At 43.0% G+C, this 22,262-nt stretch overlaps 2 protein-coding genes across 2 annotated transcripts in view; one reads left to right on the forward strand and one right to left on the reverse strand.

Annotated features, from left to right (window-relative positions):
• Positions 1-8,345: 8,345 nt before the first annotated feature.
• LOC142200022 (betaine--homocysteine S-methyltransferase 1) lies at positions 8,346-15,022 on the reverse strand. Its single transcript, XM_075270024.1, has 8 exons — positions 14,965-15,022; positions 13,061-13,193; positions 12,510-12,628; positions 11,949-12,140; positions 11,592-11,739; positions 10,754-10,936; positions 9,959-10,187; positions 8,346-9,203 (listed from the first exon to the last, which is right to left on the reverse strand). The coding sequence occupies exons 1-8, from the start codon at positions 15,001-15,003 to the stop codon at positions 9,020-9,022; spliced, it is 1,227 nt and encodes a 408-aa protein (XP_075126125.1). The 5' UTR covers positions 15,004-15,022; the 3' UTR covers positions 8,346-9,019.
• A 225-nt stretch (positions 15,023-15,247) lies between these two features.
• DMGDH (dimethylglycine dehydrogenase) overlaps positions 15,248-22,262 on the forward strand; it is a 60,633-nt gene continuing 53,618 nt past the window's right edge. The window contains exons 1-5 of the mRNA XM_075270108.1: positions 15,248-15,293; positions 15,695-15,906; positions 18,434-18,608; positions 19,529-19,627; positions 20,240-20,404. Of these exons, the coding sequence (XP_075126209.1) occupies positions 15,773-15,906; positions 18,434-18,608; positions 19,529-19,627; positions 20,240-20,404 (573 nt within the window). The 5' untranslated portion in view covers positions 15,248-15,293; positions 15,695-15,772. The remainder of the gene's footprint in view (positions 15,294-15,694; positions 15,907-18,433; positions 18,609-19,528; positions 19,628-20,239; positions 20,405-22,262) is intronic.

The raw sequence follows: 22,262 nt of genomic DNA on the forward strand, positions 1-22,262 counted from the left end.
CTCACCCCGTTTCTACAGTCTTTGGGATCCAACCTCTTGTAAGCAGAACATGTTCCTCTGAAAAGGCAAATCCTATATAAATTCTTAAAGGACAATAGGAGAGGAGTTGAGCCAAGGGACCCATAGTGACCAAATGAGTCTTTCTATCCTCCACCCTTGAAGGAATCTTAAAGGGAATCTGATCTAAATGAATCCGAGCACCTTGTCCAGCTTGTATTGGGAAAGTCTCCTGTGTCACGGACCTGCGAGCAACCTCGTCACGGATCCGTCAGAAATGCATTGTTCAGCTCTGTAAAGGGCAGGTCACACATCACTAGAACAAATTAGGAATATCTTTGTACTAAAACAGAAACATCAAGGACGCGTATTGTACTATATGACTGCACACGGAGCCTTAGGCTATGTTCACATGAGTTGCTTCCAGAGATTTTTTTTTTTTCTCAAGGAAAAACAAATACATTGAAAACCAATAACCCTAAAAACTGCATTTACCATTCAGCGATTCTCAGAGCTAAAATGGCCCTGCATTCTTGCTTTGATCAATATATGCACAGAGCATGCAACTACTGTCATATTATACATATATTCACCAGTAATAAGATATATAACGATTACCCCATATGTATGAGCGTAAATAATGATATATGTAAAAAAGAACTCACACATAAATAAATAGTAACTATCAGTATTGTCCAAACGCCAAAAATAAGGGCAATATAGTGTAAAAATTTGCACACTATATAATACTAGCTATATTCCAACACTGAGCCAAATACATATACTAAGGAATGCAAATACTAATGCAACATTGCCATGTTGGACATGACGGTAGTATGTATTGACAGATCCCCAGTACTGACCCCAACGCATGTTTCGCCTCTACTCAGTCATGTAATACAATACAAAAGGACAAGTAGAAGGAAGATCATAAACAAGAATAATAGAATAATTTTATGAATCAATTTTCAGTTTATGACCCTACTAGATCAGAGATAGTTCGACCATAGCGAATCTATCTGATCATGAGAACATGGGCCCTTTATACTCGCATAAGGCTACGTTTACGTCTACCTGAAGTCTCTTTTAGTGTCCGCCTGCACTTTCGTGATTGAGAGGGGTCACAGGGATAGACCCCATGAATTAGACAGCTATACCTTATACATGACCAAAATAATGATTGGTATTTGCATTTCCACTGGCCAAATATCATTAAAAATCCTCAGAATTGTTGAAATTCGGACAGTAAGTGTTATATGAGGACAGGTCTTATGTCTCCCACTTCATTATTTACAGGTTTATGATTTTTTTTATTTTTTTTATTTTACTGGAGTCTTACTGGGCAGAGCATGGTGCGACATGAGTCCAAGCCAGAATGAAAAAACATTGCTTAGTTTAACTTTCATTTGTCTCCTTGCCCAGTATAATATTAAGCTAAGCAGACATGAAGTCAATGATGTTGGTAAACTGGAGATTGCTGCAGCCAGGGAGAGGGTTAGAAAACTGAAGAACAGTTCTGTAAAAATGTCTTCTCAGCTTTGGTGAAGGTCCTACAGAACTGGACACAGAGAATGGAGCAGGAAGCAGACAGCTTGGCTCTGTGTCAGGGCTGTTGTAATACATTGGTGGGCTCCGTGCATAGGGTACATAAGTGCCCTCCCATCACCACCACCGCTTAGATATACCTCCCAACCTTCAGAGGATATAAAGTCGGATTAGTGTAACGTCCTGCCTAGCTCTGTATTAAAGGGGTTGTCCAGGAAATACAGATTTTGGCAAGGAGGCCGGGGAAGGTGAAAGGGAAACAACCCATACTCACCTGACCCTGGTGTCTCCCACCATGGTCTAGTCCTGATGCTCTCAGGGTCTTGTTCTAGTGGAAATCCTCTTTGCACACAAAAGAACATGGACATCACAGGTGACGTATGCGAGTCCCGATTCCTTTCCTTAAGCCGCTGAGGCCAATCAAGTGAGGTGAGGACTCCCGCTGGAATAAGCACCAGAACTGGACCACAGTGGAAGACCCCGGAGCTTCGGGAACAGGTGAGTATGTTCTTTTTTTAACCTTCCCCAGCCTCATTGCCAAAAACTGTATATTCTGGACAAACCCTTTAAGCTGTTCCCCTAAGTCTTTCCATGTCCCCTTTAACTCAGACCATTTCTAACATTTCCCTTTGTACACCATCCTAGTAATAGTTCCCTTCAATTTATAGCATACACAAATGATGCCTCCACTAAACAGTATAATGTCCCCTAAGTGGCCCACACGAATTATAATGCCCCTTTAGTGTCCGCCACACAGTATAATGCCCCCTTAGTGTCCTCAGAAGAGTATATTGCCTCCTTAGTGTCCGCCACACAGTATAATGCCTCCTTAGTGTCCTCAGAACAGTATAATGCCCCCTTAGTGGCCCCCATATAGTATAATGCCCCCTTAGTGTTATTACAGTATAATGCCCCCTTAGTGGCCCCCATACAGTATAATGCCTCCTTAGTGTCTACCACACAGTATAATGCCTCCTTAGTGTCCTCAGAACAGTATAATGCCCCCTTAGTGGCCCCCATACAGTCTAATGCCTCCTTAGTGTCTACCACACAGTATAATGCCTCCTTAGTGTCCTCAGAACAGTATAATGCCCCCTTAGTGGCCCCCATACAGTATAATGCCCCCTAAGTGTCCTTCACACAGTATAATGCCCCCTTAGTGTTATTACAGTATAATGCCTCCTTAGTATCCTCAGAACAGTATAATGACTCCTTAGTGTCTACCACACAGTATAATGCCCCCTTAGTGGCCCCCATACAGTAAAATGACTCCTTAGTGTCCACCACACAGTATAATGCCCCCTTAGTGGCCTCTATACAGTATAATGCCCCCTTAGTGGCCCCTAAACAGTATAATGCCCCCTTAGTGTTATTACAGTATAATGCCCCCTTAGTGGTCCCTATATAGTATAATGCCCCCTTAGTGGCCCTTATACAGTATTATGTCTCCGTTTGCAGTAAACAAAGAAGAGGTCAAGGTCCTCTCTGTGGGGCGTATAAATGTACTCGTGTAATGTGAGATCAGGTCACTTTTATGTGTCGTGCACTTTACATGTATATTGAGAGATATAGGAAGATTTTCTGGTTTATAAATCTAACAGCAGAAACAAACAATAGAGCACAGAGAAGTATAGTGCAAAATAACCGGGGAGGATAGGTGTGGTGGAGGATGAGGGAGGGGAGGATGTCAACAAGTCTGTCATAGTGATGTAATGCAAGTACACAGTGTCAGGAATAGACAGTGACATCAGGACATGTAACTCATAGAGTTGCCAACATCTGAAAACAGGTTTTTCGTGAATGTGGGCATGGATTGCAGCGAGTAGGGTTTGCTATCACATTAAATTTTTAGGGAGGAAAGGTCCAGAAATGAGCATAGCAAGCCAAGAAAACATTTAGGACATACCCCTAATGTCCCTTATGTACAAGTCAAAAAATCTTAAGAAAATAATGCAGCATGCTGTGCTATTCTGTCTAGTAAAATACCGAGTTCTCTGTGCTGCACAGCTCCATATTTTACACAGCGTAAGGCTTAGTGGCCCCTAGACAGTATAATACCCTCTTACTCCTCCAAGCAGTATAATTACATTTCAAGAAAATCTCACGTTACATACAAACTAACTGAATTATTCACTATTTTTCCTTAAGTTTGTTGAGCACAAGAATATAATTTCTTAGAAATTGTAACATCAAGTACATTGTAATGAGCTGAGCTCAATAAGTTGTCTGCACTGCCAGCCTGGTGATGTTACATTTCTAAATGCTGCCTCCTAGTGGTGATTTGTATATACTGCATGCAAGCACAGGCCTCTTTCAGCTACCCAGAACAAACACAACCAAAGGGGCAGCAGTTATTACAGGGGCACGTCAACTCCTTCGTTGTAGTTATTTTCCAAGGTCTGGATCCCCAAAGATCAAAATTTTTAACAGAGGGGTCAGAATGACTTGTCAGACAGAGGGGTTCTGTGAAATTACAATTACTCTTTAAAGGGAGTCTAGCTAGAGATGTTTCAAATAGCACGCACCCATAGGAATGAATGGAAGCGGCCAGCACGCTGACTTTGCCGGAGGCTGGCCGCTTTAAGGGGTATTCCCATGATGCTTGTTCACTAACCTGCAGGCTGTTGTGCTCTCTTCACTTCCTGCGTTTCTCGGCACATTGGTGGACGGGGTTTCACTTGCACGGGATTGGTTGTAAATGAATTACCACAGTGTGAAGCTGATGTAGCAGAGCTGGATTTGAGTCAGTTTGCATTACATACAGAGGTAATGGACTCCCTATCTCAGCCCTTATCAGCCAAATTCAATTAAACCGACTGATAAGAGCTCAGAAATCCCAGAGCTCTCACCTCCCCTATCTGTGTCATTTAAGTAGCTGAGCTCCTCAAATAGCTCAGAGCTGCTCCCAGCCCCTCCCTCCTCCCCTAAGAGCAGGCAGCTACATCACTTGACAAATGAGCAGATAATCCCAAGGGCCATAGAAACGGAGTGTAAACAACGAAGTGAATAAATTAAGATAGCGGCCAAACAAAGCAGTTTTGATAAATCAATGCATTTAGGAAAAGTCTTAAATCCACATAAACTAGCAGTATAGATAGGTTCCTTGTGATGGGACAACCCCTTTAACCACCTGCGTGCCAGCTACGTCCATTCATTCCTATGAGTGCGTGCTATTCGAAACTGGAGTTCCGAATAGTACTCGCTCCTCTCTACCACCTACACCAAGCACATTCAGCTGTCACCATGTTATATAGTCCTAAACATCATGTCATATATGTCACTTTTGTAGATTTGCAGAAATACAACATTGAGGTTTTATCAGATAAGGCGTTTGGTGCACTGGGGGCGGGTCTTCAGCTCCTTGGAGCACAACTTTAGCCACTCAGAACCCTAGCATCTCCTGCCCGTGCCACCCTGTACAGTGGGAGTTGATCCTCCCACTGCAATGACATCACCCATAGTGCTCCCAGGGCTGAAGGCCCACCCCAGTGCACTCATCTATGCCAGTTTCACCTCTTTGCATAAGTCTAGCTACTGCCATGTAAAAAGAAACATTTTTTTTTATCCTTGCATATATTGCAGCAGATTTTGTGGCGTAATTTCCGCAGCGCTTTCAACAGAAAGTTCACAGAGTTTTCCTCCGTGGACTTTCTGTTACAATTATATCTATGGGAAAGCCGCCGGTGTTTCCATAGATATAATTGACATGCTGCAATTTAAAAAGCCGCAACGGCTTTCCAAATCACGTGTCTGCACTGCGTTTTTTTTTTCCCGCAAAGTGGGCATGGGATTCGCATGAATCCCATCCCCTTTGCTTGCACTGTAAAATGCCGCGATTTTTCCCGCAGCGTGTACGTCCCATGGGGCCCCGGCTTTAGTCAGCATTCTGCATACTAGTGTTCGGTGCTCTGGCACATGCTGTATGTTGAATAGATGGATTTTACATATAAAATGTGTTTGTAATACATAAACTTGAATTATTCCTACATTTATGTGACCCCTTTGTGATAAAGATTAGAGATGAGCGAGTATATTCGATCGAATACCTCCGCCGCATAGCTCCCGGTGCAAAAACACTTCCGGGGCATCGAATTTTTACTGCCCCTCCCACCTTCCCTAGCAACGGGATCTATGCGGCGGAGGTATTCGATCGAGTATATTCGTTCATCTCTAATAAAGATCATATAAGGATCACGTAGACATATACCATATAGCGACTGTATGGGATCCATTAGAAATAAGACATGTGCATTGTCAGTGTACTAGTTGTGTTTTTCACCCTGACCCTCATACACACGACCATTTATTATCACAGGCCCATTGGGCTGGGAACCTGGGGCAAAGCTCAGGGCAAGTTAGGGCTAGTTCACACGTGAACAAAGGGGCGGATTTTGACAGCGGATTTCGCTTCAAAATCCGCCCCTTTACAATGGTGGTCTATGTAGACCACCGGGCTTTTTTTTCCCGCTAGCGGGCTGAGCGGAGAAAAGAAAGGACATGTCCTTTCTTCAGGCGGAAGCCGAGCAGTCTCAGTCGCGCGGCTTCCGCCCCCGGCAGCTCCCTCCTATGTCGGCTCATTCATTTGAGCCGACAGCGGAGGGGAAAGCCGCGACCGCGATGGTCGCGGCAGGCGGGTTTTGACAAGAGAGAGACGCGTCTCACCGCGTCTCTTTCCGTGTCAAAACCCGCGCGGGCAGTTCACGTGTGAACTGACCCTAAGTCCATGGGTCTGTGGTCATCATGTGCATGTAGCCTAAAACAAAGATTCCACCCAATCTACCCCCTGTAGGGTTTTTAATACCAAATGTATATTGGAACTACTGTATTATGCCCTTAAACTCATACATCCAGGACAAATGCACAAGGTACACAAAAATATCAGCAACTGATATGTGTGACCCCAGTCTAGTTTTCGTTATAGAGGTCTTTACAAAATTGAAGCACTGAAATTACTGTCCCCTCACCCCCTGGACTTGGATCTGTTGCATCTTGATATTAAGTAGAATCGGATTAGATAAGTCGGGGTCATCCCCCATTGATGGTGTTCTGGTCTTTTTTTTGCTATTGAGTTTTTCTTTGCATTAGCTTTGCCCCTACAGATCCGTTTTTGCCTAGTGACTATTTGCCCACTTACTTTTGAAGCATTGACAGAACATATCTTTGCTTGTAACACAGCAAATATCCACATGATGGCAGCATTGACCTACTATATAAAGCAATTGGAAAATTCAGGCTGGGGAAAAGTTATAAGTACTGGTATGCATTTATTACAAGGCAAGAAATATTACACACATTATTAGCAGGGACTGTAGTCTGATTTGTTTTGTTTTGGGTCTATAAATTGTATGTATGCAGACTTTTTCCTATATGTAAAAACATACATAGATTTACATAAGGATTTTGCATGGGAATGGGGTTGCTGGTGTTTTGGATTCTTTTGGCTGTACTTCCATAGCTATCAGGAAACTTGAACACAATACCAAGACCAGAAAAGCAATATAGAATTAAATAGCACTATGTATATACATACCTCCTAACTTTTGAAAGACAGAAAGAGGGACAAAATGTGCAGCACGTCACAGCAAATTTAGCTCCCCCCATTCTCATTCATTTTTCGTGTGCCCCCACACAGTAATGCTCCTACAGTCACCCATAAATTATATGCCCCCATATTATAATGTTCCCTTCCAATTGCCCCAAAGTATTAAAGGGGCTCTGAAGCTGACGTCACATCGTGCATCCCTGCCCATGGTGCACGTTCAGTAAGATTTGCATATATGTTTTAATGCTTTTATTTAAAAACGGGACCGGGATTTAATATAACATTTACGGTGCCTGAATAGCCTTTTTAAAAGCTAGTCACGCATATGTGTGGCTCTATTAGCATAATTTTGCAGATAGAGCCCCTTTAAGTTCCTCTCCTGGTGCCCCAGTTTAAAACAGTGGGGGTAGTTGGAAGGAGGACAATAAATTAACGGCAGCTGAAGTGGGACAATAAACTGGGGCAACTAGAGGGGGACATTAAACTGTAGGGGTAGCTGCAGGGAGAAATTAAACTGGGGGCAACTAGAGGCAGACAGGTCCCCCTCCAGTTGTCCCCAGTTTAAATATACCCCTCCAGTTTAAGTGCCCCCTTCATCTACCCTCAGTTTCATGTCCCCCCCCCCCTCCATCTCTGCCCCCAGTTTCATGTCCCCTTCCCCAGCTCTGTCACGGGAAGCCCCCTGGACCCAGTACAGGTGGTGGGTGACAGAAGGATACTGTCCGTGGTGACCTCCATGCAGGAGAACAAATCCCACCCCATGTATGAGACCTTGATGGCACTTAGCAGCACTGTAAGTGACCGTCTGCTTCACCCCAAGTGTGAGAAGGAGCGCTATCTCAGGTCCTTCCTTCCAACCGTGACCAGGCTGTATAACCTACATCAGAACAAGCGGAGATCACTCCGCACAGAAAACTAACGATTATGATTATGAAGTCTTCCTTCTTCTGTTCCTTAGCTGCTATGGACTCCTAGTAAATCTTCTCAGCATATGTGTGTCTACGTCTGTAATATATTATCCTGTATCTATATTACTATGCTGCCGTAACATACTGAAATTTCCCCACTGTGGGACTATTAAAGGATTATCTTATTTCTGCCCCTAATTCCATTTGCCAGATACTGCTCATTATGTGTCCTCATTATTAATGTTACAGACCACCTCTGCCATGTAGCTGCAGTGGTTGGACTCCCTGTTCCTGGCCACTGTAGTTGACATCTAAACAAAACAAAAATCCACACCAAACAAACTGATCAACTATTCTTTAGAAAATGTTTATTTGATGCAAGGCAAACAATCATGTGATGTAGATTAGGAATTATTGGCACATATTAGCCTTTGTATTTAGAAAATTCAAGGCAGGAGAATGGTGACCCCTATCTGTAAAGGAACAGATCAGGACAGACCCCTCTCTATTAGGATTTTTAGAGCTTCGTAAGAGACACCATCTAGGATGTGCAACTGTGACCTACTGGACTGCTAAAGCCAGAACAAGCAAAAACTTGAATTACACATCTATATAGCAATCTGCTCATCTAGTCCAGCTCTATAACATGATGCCAGAAGATCAAACACCATGTTCAATATGACAGGTTGACTTTAATCTAAGAGGGGCTCATCTCACTGACAGGTTCCATTTAAGGTGGGTGACTAGGATACATCCATGTATTGTGTCTGTGCGGAGTTGGAATGTTCATGGCAGCAGAGGAGTTTGCTGGCCTTGTGGTAGGCAGTGACTAGTGTCGGCAGTGCGAAAAGAAACTAGGAAAGTTGTCACAATATGAGAACCACAGAGCCTAGAAGAACTGATGAATAACATAGGATCATGTCAAACTCCTGTAGTAAACGGCACAAGATTTATAAGATTCACATTGACCATTCATATTGGACTGGTTGATTTGTACAAAGAGCATCAAAATTATTGAGATGAATAGCTAGTTGGCTTTGAGGGATTGCTTGGAGAATAATTCCTTCAGCTGATTTTCAGTTGTGGCCTCTTTCTGCTGCATCAGTTCAGAGTCTCCTTTGGTCACTCCCCAGGCATCTGGCCTGGCCATAGAAGGACAATATGGTCTCCCTGAAGCAGGTTGTAACTTCTCCCAATACTCTCGCCTGGCCCTGCCACACAATAAAAAGCCATGTCATACATATTACATAATAAATGGTCCCTTACAGTCTCCTCTGTGGTTGTGGACTGGATTGCTAGCTATGACAGTGAAGACTATGGAGAGGCCTCAGCGATGTCTACAGAAGTAAATTTTTTTTTTTTTTTTTTTTTTTTTTTTTAGTGCAGTTCACAATCCAAGTAGCAAGAGTTAGAAATATCAAAAATTGCTTGCAGGACTTTGCCACATTTTTCATGCAGATTCCAAATTCCCTAACAGTTTGGAGGAACTTGCTTGGCCAAATATTAGGGCCCATGCACACGATGTTACGCGGTGCTCATTCTGACACGTAAACTTGTGTCAGAGTCAGCGCTTCAAAACAGAATCCCATTGACTTCAACGGGTTCCGTATAATACGCCCAACACTGAAATCAATGGGTTAAAAAGTCTGCCATTGATTTCAATGTGTAGCGCGCATAAGACAACACTCATTGAAGTCAATGGGATTCGGTTTTGAAGCGCTGAACGTTTATGTGTCAGAATGATCGTCGTGTAACATCGTGTGCACGGGCCTTTACACAGATGGCCCATTGTGGACAGCACTGCAGGGAAAGTGAGGAATCCCTGGACAGAGGGTACAGTCAGGTCATGAAGGACACACAGTAAATCTCCCCTGTATTGCATAGTATATGGTGGGGGCTAGTCTTTCCTATCACTCTGCTATTCATCTTGTCATATTGTGTGCAATGTAATATCTTGGATAAATACCTTGCTCGAACCCAGGGCTTAGTATGCATGTCCAGACCACTGCCCCAGCTGCCATGTTTTTCTGAACCAGGTGGTAAGAATCCTCTTTCTGGAGCCAGTTCTTCCGCTATAGCTCTGGTATGGTATGGCTCAAACCCACAGCAGCCACCAATGTACCTGACGCCAAGATCATAGGCTGCTCTGGCATACTTATGGATGTCCCATCTTGACACAATTCGTGGTTCCAGAGCTGGAATATATAGCACATATGATAAGTCAAAACCTGTGTTTTATTACTACAAATAGAAAATACGTTGAATCAAGACATAGACCAAGTAATAACAGTATATACACCAATATTTCACACTGAAAAAGTAGTTTCAGACCAAACCCTGCAGGGTGTATGGAGGAAAGTAATAAATTGTGATTTACTTCTATAGGCTCCTGCATACAGTGTGTAACAGACATATTTGACTGTTTAAGCCAAAATCGGTTTCCAGGTATCTTGAGACAGGTATTTTGTCACTGCCATAATTGGCTGGAATCAGAATACTCCTTTAACTAAAATATCCATACATAACAGTGATAACTGCTACACCTACTGTCTACTCCCTTAGACTCTGCCAGTGCAAAAAGAGTTGTGGACGCAAGGATCCACACAAGTCTTCCAACAGTAGAGTAGGTTCCTATCTGAGAGTGATGATATCTTAATTCTTTGGCTGTCATTGCAAGTCAAAATGTTGTCACATCAATACTGAATGTCAGAAAGCAAGTCATTCCTTGTCTATCCACCATTGCAATTAGCTTTGTACTTACCAAATGGAAACTCTGGCAGGTCAATGAAGCCTTGCTTGCCGCAGTCAGGTGTGTGATATGCAAGTGGTTGTGTCATCAGATGAGCCTTGACATTAGCAGCAGTCAGCCCTTCTTTCATCAGCCTCACGGTTTCCACACAGGTCATCGGATCAAAATGACAGTTTACGCCAACCACAGAGGCGCCTGGAGATCACATAGTTAATATGCAGTCAATAGAATAAGCCTTAGCACAAAATATCTGCAGCCATGCCATCACACCACCACCATCGAATACAAGTGCGTGACTGGATGTTCAGCTTAAAACTCCAGATGTGTTTCAACTGCAGAGCACTGGAGTTGAACTGACATTAAGGCTGGGGCCTCGTGTGGCATAAATGACACAGTTTGGCCATGTTATACAGCCATCTTTGCCGGCTGTGACGTCCTAGTTCCCTCACACTGAGGTCACCGATTACTGATTGGCCTCAGCGGTCACATATTATTTTGGGGGCGGGTGCAGAGCCACCTCCCTTGATCCAATTAAGGAAATTAAATTTTAACCTGGAAAGGAAACATTTTTCATTCATTGATGGGAGTCTCAGGAGTGACTCGAGAAACTTCAACTGAAACCGCATCTGATGTGTTGACTTTGAGTTTCTTAGTTCTGGTCACATGACAACTGAGGACCAGAAGAGACTGGATAACTCGAATATGCCACCAGTAAAAAGATCGCCTTCACTACAAGTGTTTTTTTTTTTTTTGGGCGTAGTAAATGATACACGTCAAGTCATGCCAGGTCCACATTGTACTCCCTCTAATCATGAGACGTAGTACGTGCCAGTGTGTAAGAGCTACTTACCAGCCTTTGCCAGCCTGACTGCGCACTCTCCGGGGTGTACGCCATTTAGGTCTCCTTCTGGGCCAATACATAATGTGGCTGCCACCGGCTTCCCAGATTGTTTTAACACTTCTACTGCCCAGACAGCTTCTTCCACGTGTTCAAAGTACTAAAAATAGACATCAAGACTCAATATAACAGTAACCCTAATACAGAGAGAGGAAAATACTATAGAAATGAATGCTACAAATAGCAAAGCATGAACATCTGTATTCTAGCACATTGTAGATGGCGGACAGTCCAGGGTTATATTATTGGGAGGCTAATAAAGGAGCCCTCTATTAGTTTAGGCAGTTAGAGCGTATGGACTCCGGTTACCTCAGCGATCAGAAAGTCCACATCCTTCTTTATGAATACATCCAGCTGTTTTCGGAATATAGCCTTCACCTCAGATTCGCTCTTGCAGCTTAGATATGAAGGAGTTTGACTGACCCCTCCTGCAACCAATGCATCACCTTCATTTGCGACCTCTCTTGCAATGTCACAAGCGGCTTCATTCACTTTTTGACCCTGAGAATAAAACGATTCACAGTATTAATGTGAACTGAATTCTATGGCTCTTATTATGGTATACTATGAGCATTGGGGAAACTGACGTTAGACAGCAACCTAGATCACCCAGTGTCAGTCGGTGGGGTCTGAGACCTCAAACTTGGGTAGATTTGGCAGTGACTTACTCCACTGTTGATATGTTACAATGGAAAGTTAACAGTGGCCATGTGCCATATAAATGTACCCTAGATAAGATGGGGGCCATGTACAAAGGATGGGCACAAACTAATGGGACATAATATATCTCAAAGTAAAGGCTGAGGACTATACATAGAGCGATAACTACAAAATGTAGTGTACAAAGGTCACCAGCACCTAAACACTTACTGAGATTTTGGCGGCCACGTAGTTCCCCCTGTTCTCCAGTTTATCGTCACTGGCATAGAATGTGAAGGTCTGCATTACATTTGCCCCGGCTCTGAGGAACTCCCTGTGCAGCTGACGTACTGTGAAATAAGAAGAGGCGCATGATGGGATTCTGATAACATTACCCATAGTGTAGGCCGTCAGTAACATTCATGAGCAGTTGCCCAGTCAATCTACAAGGGGCCATTAAATACTCCATTCCTAAACTACTCACTGGTATTGCTGCATATTTATAGCAATAAACTACCCCTACCGTCTCTACTCGGGCACCGTGCCACAGTGATGATGGTATTTCAGTATGCTCAGATACCCAATTGTCACAACCAGCTGACATATTATGGGGTCAGCTGTTACTGGGCTTGCTAGGAAATGTCTTCACTAAATAAGCCTGGCTATGAAATTTCAGTACAGGGTTGGCAGGGTTTTTAGGTCATGCAAAAAAAACAACAATTCATCTCTGCACAGACATCCATATGCTATACAGTGTTAAATGACCACCAGCAGACACCTACCTGCCTCAGGGTGTTCTACTGCAGCCTCGGGGGTCCATGGTCCAGCTTTCACATAACCTCTTTTCTCCAAGGCAAACACAAAGCCGCCATCTCCAATGACAACTTCTCCTGCATCAAGACGCTCCAAGAGACCCTGGAAAGAGTTAAAAAGATTGAAGCTTGTGTCTGCTTGTCCAAGCAAATACATGGAGTTTGCAGGCCTGTTCTATACATGGCATCATAGCAATAGTACAATCGTAAGGAAAATATATAAATATATTTCAGAGACCAAGAGGTTTTGAAGTGGAGGCTATGTTCTAACTCCCTGAATCTACAGGTTAGAGGAACACATCAAAGTCAGATAGGAAAGGGACAAAGTATTTGAGAACAACATGGATAGGTATATGGGTGCATTTATTAACCCATTAGTAGCACTGACATTTTTTAATGATATTTTTTTGCCTAGAAAACACCTTTAAAACTAACCCAGAATTTTTGACATGTTTTTCTATCCATTTAAAAATACTTATATCCCAAGATTTAAGTTAGAGTAGCGCCACCTGCTGTTTTTCTTGAGCAGCTTTTCTTCATCTCTACTACTTTGGGTAAGCAGAGGAATTTCTGGTGTGGTAAGCCAACTGTGTGTGAAGTTGTAATGGCTTATCTGCTTGTCAGAGGAAATATTGCACAAGTGATGAAAGTGACAGGGTTACTACAATTTCACATCCTCGGTATCTCCAACAGGCAGAGAAGAGGACACAGCCAGCTCAACACACCAGGAATCCCTCCTGACAGGCAGATGTAGCTATAGCTGAAGAATAGCCTCCTCCTCTGGCACTGACCACCTGGTGGACTCTGTAGCCCATGAAAGTCTTATTAGTGCTGGCCTAATATGGTCACTCTACAAGCATCAGGGGGCCATTACTCCGAGCCCTACTCCTATTGACTTGCAGCCTGCCTTCCGATTATGGAGGTTACTGAAGATCAGACTGATCATGTCTGCACCACAGAACATACACTGGGCAGTTGACCATATATATTCTATACATACACAGTGTAACTATAGCCCATTTACAAGGCTAGTACCAAATACTAAAATATACAGTCAGGGTATCATTATTACAAATAGTGGGACAAGTATTATTAGTTATATAGGCATTTATTTTTATTTGCTACATTGATGCATATGGGATTTGGTACAAATACCATATATTGGTAACACTTTAGCCTAAAGCTGGCCATACACATGAAGTCAGAAGTGATTCTAGGAAGCGACTGATTGAGGATTTGCACACCCAAACCCACTGTCTATACGACCAAGACTACTGCCTCATAAGGTCACAGTTTTGGGAACAAATGCCAAGACTGCGCAAAACAATGGCCAAGTTTTTTTTTTTTTTTAAGGGATAGACATTTTGGAAGAATAGTCTCATGTTTTATGGCCAGCTTCAGGGTGATAAGGGTTACAGATCTGTGATCCCCATGTAGTAAGAAGCTGCAGCGATATCTAAGAATTCTTTGAAGGACTAAGTTACCCTGAGGTGGCATTAACGTAGCCCAAGACATCTTGTGTCTGTAAATTTTTTGTCTAGACCTGTAAACAGACGGCTGCGTTCTAGTCCCCATTTACTCTAAGCATGGTCTCCACCAGTTTTTAGAAGGGTGCCTCCTGGTAAGCACTGATGGGATAAGCGTTAATAAATCTAAACCTTATGTACAACTATTTCACCCAAACAAAAAGAATTTGCTTTTAAACAAAAAGTAACCTAGTTGTCATATCCTCCTCCTTCACCATGAAGGTCTTCAGGTCTACTACATTTTGAGACATGGTTTACAATTAACCCAAAGATGAAACATTTTACAAAACATAGTACCTACTGTAAATCCATGTAACTGGGAATAGCAGAAGCCAATCTGTGACTTACCTTCTTGCCCTGGCCAGTCTTCGCTCCAGCCGGTGCCATCCTTGCAATGGATGAGTTATTGTTAGTGCCAAGAGCTGATCTATCTTATATAAATGGTCAGACGGGTGTGGCTGCCTCAGCCTGTTTTCTTCTCTCTGATTTGTGGGCTTATCCCCCACCTCCTCCCGTTATAACAAGCTCCACATATTGGCAGCCACTACATGTAGACACAGATCAGTTATCTGCAGTGCAAACATATTTGTCCTTTAGTAAATGTTAGCCTGTTCTTGCCAAAACATAAAAGGCAACAAATCAGTCAAAGAATTCCTCAAAAAAAAGCATTGCGCAAGGTTAGATACAAAGAAATAAACTAAATTGTTAAAGGTAGTCTAAAAAGTTTTGCAAAAGTTACCAATTCTGATCCATCAGTCGTGCAGGATCACAATCTGCAATGGAAAGGGTTACAATAGCATTGGGTCATCCATGTAAACTTTGTGACCATGAACTGCGCCTTAAAGCAAAATATTTTCTTTGTTGGGGCTGAAATGTCCACTATGTATGGTCGGGCAAAGTATAACAGACATGAGGACGTGGGGGTCCCGTGCTGAGGATCTGATGAATGTTTAACACATCTCTGTTATGGCTGGGGTTGTTGTTTTCCTGCAGGGATGAGGGTTGTCCTGATTTGTGAAGCCGGAGGGCGGATCCTTATAATCTCTCCTACTATTTGTATTGCTTTTTTTAATTTTAGGTTTGCTTTTGGAGTTAAGGAGTAAGAAGCGTGTGAAGTGTCAGAGCTCCTCCACCTGCTCCCACCACTCTCAGCAAGATGAGGCTCCAGCATGTCAGGCTCCTGCTGCAGAAGAGGGATCATTTACTATCAGCTAGGGGCAGGGGACACGCTCTGGTCACTTGTGTACAAGAACCCAAGAGGACAGTCAGCACAGGTCCTAACAAAGAGAGGTGGGTGACACATATGCATGTACGGAAAGAGTTACTATACAGAAGTAGCAAAACTGAATCTAACATTTTACTGCTTTCTTCCAGTAACAGTGCCACTCTTGTCTATAGGCTGTGTCCAGTATTGCAGCTCTGTCTCAATCACTTGTATAATCTTATAGACTGTTTTCTTGCCTATATACAGCTACAGATAACGCATTGTGGTTGTGACAAATCTCCTATTTTGATAAGTGCAATAATATGTCCCAAATGACAAATACTTATATTAAACAACATATGTCATACTGAGTCTTAATACAAAATCTCCATTGGGACCCCTACCTGCTCTGTGTCATTTACTATATTGGTATATTTTTTGCAGCAGAGACCTTTGCGGCCCCATCAGAGGTGCAACTCTTTAGCTATGTCCCTGATTTAATTCCTACTTTTTTGTCAATTTGTTTTATTATGTGCTGCTTAAAGAGGACCTTTCATGTTCTCTAACATTGGCGGTGTTATCTATTTGCAAAGCTGCCAACCTTTGATATCAGGGTACTGTCAGCTTTGCTGCTATGTGTCCCAGTGGCAGATATATCAGTGCCATTAGCTTTGACACCAATATCCCTGCACTGTCAGAAGGGCTGGCCTTACAGCTCAGTGTCATTGCTGGGCAGTGAGAAATGCCCCCATAACGGTACACTTCTATAGCCTTGTACTGTCTAGAGGGCGTTCCTCACCATCCAGTGATGATGCTTCGCTGTAAGGCCGGCCTCTCTGACAATTAAGGGATATTGTTATCGAAACTAACAGCACTGATATCTCTGCTATCAAGGTACATATCAGCAAAGCTGATAGTGAGCTGAATATAGAAGTATATAACTCCACCAATGTTAGTGAATATGAAAGGTTCTCTTTAAAGAGGACTAGAGATGAGTGAACAGTAAAATGTTCGAGGTTCGATATTCGTTTCGAGTAGCCCCTCAATATGCGACTACTCGAATCGAATATCGAACCCTATTATAGTCTATGGGGGGAAAATGCTCATTCCAGGGGTAGGCAACGTTCGATCAAATTATACTTCCCAAGTCCACGAGTGAGGGTCGGGCTGGATCCTCCATGCAGTCTTCTCCTTGCAGCGTCCCCGCGGCGTCTTCCGGCTCTTCATTCACTCTGCCAGGCATCGGGCCTGGGCAGAGCCGACTGCGCATGCCCACACTACAAGCGGACATGCGCAGTCGGCTCTGCCCAGGCCCGATGCCTGGCAGAGTGAATTCAGAGCCGGAAGACGCCGCGGGGAAGCTGCACGGAGAAGACTTCTAAACGTAGGAGAAGAACCAGCGTTGATTGGCCGACTGTATAGCATTCGGCCAATCAATGCTGGTTCTGCATCGAACTTTTACATTCGAATAGCGAGTGGTACTCGATCGAGTATGAGTATTTCGAATACCGTAGTATTCGATCGAATACCTACTCGATCGAGTACTACTCGCTCATCTCTAAAGAGGACGTTTCATGTCCTCCGGCACATGCGGTTTTATATACTGCTAGAAAGCTAACAGTATGCTGAATTCAGTGCAATATTGGCTTTCCTGTTATGTGCCCCGAGGCTGGAGATATCAGTGCCATTATAAGGGAGAAGGGCGTTCCTGACAGTCTAGTTGGGCTGTGAGGAACCTTCCCCAGACAGTACTCATCCATATCCCTGTACTGTCAGAGTGGGGTCGTTCCTTACTGGCCAGCGATCACACTGAGCTGTAAAGAACGCCCCCCAGTACTAATCTTTGGAGGAGTACAGTCAGAGGGGGCGTTCCTCACAGCTTAGTATCATCGCTGGGCAGTAAGGAACGACCCCACTGACAGTACAGGGCTATGGATGAGCACCGACTGGGGAAGGTTCCTCACAGCCCAACTAGACTGTCAGAAACATCCTTCTGACAGTGGGCAGAGATCGGTAACACCACCAATATCTCCAGACCTAGGGCACATAACGGGAAAGCCGACAGTGTGCTGAATTCAGTGGTATATAAAACCGCATGTGCCCGAGGACATGAAAGGTCCTCTTTTAGACTGCTGTTCTGTACTCCAGTCTTAAACAGGTCTCCAACACAGCAGGATACTGAATTATTGAGAGGTTTTGGGCTCTTAATTCAGATGTACTTTCTAGAGCCAGATTCTAAATCTACACTAGTCAGGAACTGAATTAAATTGAAGGTATAACTCACCCAAGCTTTCTGGCATGAGTTAGGCTAAAGCCCCATGTAGCAAGCCGCATGGTACTGTAAAACACCACAGTATTTTCTACAGTGTTTCCACAGAACTCGCACTACATGGGGCCTTACAGTAAATTTGTCAGGCCAAGGAGTTTCCATCCTGATCCACCCTTTTTTTAAAAAACGGGGGAAGCGGGGCACAGAAAGAATAATGTGACACAAAAAGGGTCCGTTCACCACATTTACACCAATCAATGTCACAATACTGTCGTAGATGGGTTAGTAAATCCCCCATTTTATTAATGTAGAAGTGTCTTTTTATCTTTTTTTGTACATATTAGCGATGTGGAAAGCAAATCTATTCTTGGAAAGAGGTGGAAGGACACCGCAGAGACAGTTATCATTGGAGGTGGATGTGTGGGTGTGAGCCTGGCGTACCACCTTGCCAAGGCTGGCATGAAAGATGTCGTATTACTGGAGAAGTCAGAGCTTACAGCTGGATCTACATGGCATGCAGTAAGTGTGTTTGTTTTTTGTTTTTTGACATTTTTTTTTAATTTTTAAGAATCCTGTAGTAATTGCAGTATTAGGCCAGGGCCCCACGTTGCAAGAACGTCATGATTTGTTGTATACAGTACCTGCAAAATAGATAGGATTCTGGCCAATCCCATCCACACATTGCAGAAAAATATCCAGTGTGAAAATTCTGTGATTTAAAAAAAAAAAAACCTGTTGCATTTTTGTAAATCACAGTAATGTCAATTATATCCACGGTGACGTTGGTGGTTTCCCTATAGGTATAATAGAGGCAGAAAGTCCGCAGAGGAAAATTCTGAAGACTTTTTTTGTGAAAAGCGGTGTGGAAAAAAGAAAGCAATGTGGCTTGATACATGGGGCCTTAGCTTTAGCTATCTTTAGCTAAGGCCCCACAGTGCGGAAATGCAGTTTCTTTTGTTGCAGATTTTGATGCAGTTTTTTGAGCCAAAGCCAAGAATGGCTACAAAAGGAATGGGAAGTATATAGGAAATAATTATACTTCTCCCTCATGCTCAATCCATTCCTGGCTTTGGCAGCAAAATCTGCATAAAAAAGCTGTGTTTCCGCAACATGGGGCCTCAGCCTTAGGCTAAGGCCCCACGGAACTACCGGCAGCTATAAAGCACTGTGGGAAAAAACGTGACAGCAACGCATCACGATTCTTCCTGTAGCGCTTTAAACAGAAGGTTCGTGGAGTTTTCCTCCGTGGACTTTCTGTATCGATTATATCTATGGGGAAACCGCCAGTGTTTCCGTAGATATAATTGAATCCAAAACCACGCCAGTTTTGGAAATCGTGGCATGTCCACACCACGGTTTTTACTGCAAAGTGGGCATTGAATTCACAAGAATCCCAATAATATGTAGACACACTAATGTACATGTACATTGATTTACAGGCTGGGCTAACAACATATTTTCATCCTGGGATTAACCTAAAGAAAATCCATTATTACAGTATCAAACTTTATGAAGATCTTGAAGAAGAGACTGGACAGGTATGTCAAACAATTGCCTTATAGTCACAGTTTTTGCTATTAGAACATTGTGGTATGCCCCTGATAGCACCCTCGGCAGCCTCCCCCTTGTCGCTGCTTAGTGTCCTCCCCTCATTCCTACAGTACTTTGAGTGCCTATAATTTATATATGAGAATTGTTTAGTGTATTCACATGTATATTTCTCTTCAGTACATAGCCATCATCTAAGGGGCAGTGCACACAGTTTTTTGGTGCTGATTTTGAGACGGATTAAGCGTCAAAATCAGCGTAAAAAAACTCTGTGTGCACTGACCCTAAGACTACTCATAGGCACAAACCTACTGTGCCTAGAAGTAAATCCAGCTTGACTACTTGAGTAGGCAGTGGTCCATGATAGGGGAGTGACATACAAGCTAGATTTTCTAAGACAATGAACAGTGCCTTGGTAGGAATAGTCAAACCCAAAGAAGTGCTCAGCAACAGTAGAGGCAAACCATGAGCAAAAACGGAGGCAGCAAAAGTTTCGCCTTTGGTGCTGTGAATGGCGTCCCAATGAAATATCTGTTGAACTAATGTGATGGATTTCAGCAGTGAGGACATAATTCTGCTCTATGTGCATTGTATATTTAAAGGCAGTGGGTTTCCATCAACCAGGAAGTATCAGAATCGCTTCAACTCCAACTCGTGTGGATGAGCTAAAATACCAGATGACAAGAGGCCGATGGCATCCAAATCCTCAATATTTCATTGAACCAGAAAAAGTGCAGGAACTCTGTCCTCTACTGAACATGGATAAGGTAACCAAAGCCATTTTATGTGTCCATTTAATACGATAATTCATTGCGCACCACCCAGAGACCTCTTCCTACAAGTGAATGCTGATTCCGAGAAGGTAGATTTTATTTAACATCTATATGACGTCTCTCTGGACCAAGTAAGTGGGGGGCACCCATCCAAACTATAGCATGGAGCCCACCTGGATATCAATGGATACCACATATAGAAGAGGTGGTCGGGTCTCCATTGGAGTTATGGAGCCACCTGATCTAGCAGCTATTTTAGACTTCAATGGAGAGAAGAAATCGACATGTTTACAACGATTTTCCACTGTATACATTGGGTGAAAAGCCAGTAGTTGGGTACAATTATATCAATATATTATGCTGGCGTATGTGGAAAGAAGGCACCTTGGGGGGCAACACGGTGGCTCAGTGGTTAGCACTGCAGCCTTGCAGTGCTGGAGTCCTGGGTTTGAATCTTGCCAGGAACAACATCTGCAAGGAGTTTGTATGCTCTCCCTGTGTATGCATGGATTTCCTCCCATTCTACAAAGACATACTGATAGGAAAATAAATGTACATTGTGATCCCCATACGGGGTTCACAATCTACATTTAAAAAAAAAAAAGCACCTTGTCAGCTGAAAATACAAATTACAACAACTGCTTGAGAAGAAATAGGGTGGACTGAGTGTGTGACCTCCGAGGTCACCAAGATGTTGAAGCATGTGCCCTCTGACCTCCCTATACTCCTTCCCTGTTCTTTCTTTAGTGCAGCATAGCCCTCCTGCCCGTGGTGTCGATTACATGTACTAAACTTATAACACTCCGCTGGTTGATTGTTGAGTGCGTTGCCATAAATATCGACCCTCAGGTCAGTGCCTATAGCTCCAAAGGTTGGAGGATGTCTGAGAATTTGGGGTCAATAAGATACCAATACTTATGAGAAGACTTTAAAGGGTAGGTGTCGCCTATAAAAAATGACCTATTTTAAACCAAGTTTCTAAGTGAAAAAAATATTTAAGAATTTTTAATTATTTTATTTTTAATTTTCAAAGGCATGATTTTTATTTAAGAAAAAAAACAAACTACAAAATCCTGAAATTTTCACTCTGGCTAATAAGCTTAATTATAGCTAAGATTTGCCAATTGTGTAGGTGTTTTCTTTGCAGGAGTCACCTCATTAACATTACATATAAGTTTACACCAAATGATTTACACCTCTATAACTAACCTATCATTGCATCCAATACTGGAAATAGCTTATAGGTTTGTCTCAGACCTGCAAACGCATAAGAAATAAAGTAATAAACCATAACATAAAGGTGTTTAATCGAAAAATTCAGACTATTAGAGAGGACACAGCAGGTCACATCAGGACACGTGGGAAGAACAGCCTGAATCTAATTGTTTACACAGCTCAGTGTCCTTCATCTACTCTGAGCTCTGTGTTCCTGTGTATTCAGCTGGCCTTTTACCCTGTAGACACTATTGTGCAATGCTCAGGGCAGTCACAATGACTCCTAATATGCCGTCTCTGGACCCCATGCACACAGGATTTTGGAATTCTTACCACCAATGCACTGGTCAGGGTGCAAACGGTTGAGTTTGCTTCATGGTACTACATCGGTGAAGAATTGGATGCAAATATTCTCCCCGTTCATGTTCCAAAATGCAACCATTTTATTGCAGGTATTAGGTATTATAGACCCCAAAAATATCCTTTAGTGAATAATAGAAACCCTGTGTAATGTGTAATACAGTGTGATGTGCGCTCCTAGCCCCAAGTATTAAACAGGGTGTTCTCTGGATCAGCCATGGGAATAGTTAAGTGTCAAAGATCGGAATGAAGCAGCTGGTTGTGTCTCAGAGAGATC

Source organism: Leptodactylus fuscus, chromosome 1, assembly GCF_031893055.1.
Source record: "Leptodactylus fuscus isolate aLepFus1 chromosome 1, aLepFus1.hap2, whole genome shotgun sequence".
Lineage (NCBI taxonomy): Eukaryota > Metazoa > Chordata > Amphibia > Anura > Leptodactylidae > Leptodactylus > Leptodactylus fuscus.

What these genes read in the sequence shown, in the direction of transcription:
- LOC142200022 (XM_075270024.1), bottom strand. Translation starts at nt 15,003, where the DNA reads ATGGCACCGGCTGGAGCGAAGACTGGCCAGGGCAAGAAG. An exon ending in AGTAGAACACCCTGAGGCAG is followed by an intron (nt 12,629 to 13,060) that starts GTAGGTGTCTGC and finishes CTTATTTCACAG; the next exon opens with TACGTCAGCTGCACAGGGAG. An exon ending in CCTGCCAGAGTTTCCATTTG is followed by an intron (nt 10,188 to 10,753) that starts GTAAGTACAAAG and finishes TATATATTCCAG; the next exon opens with CTCTGGAACCACGAATTGTG.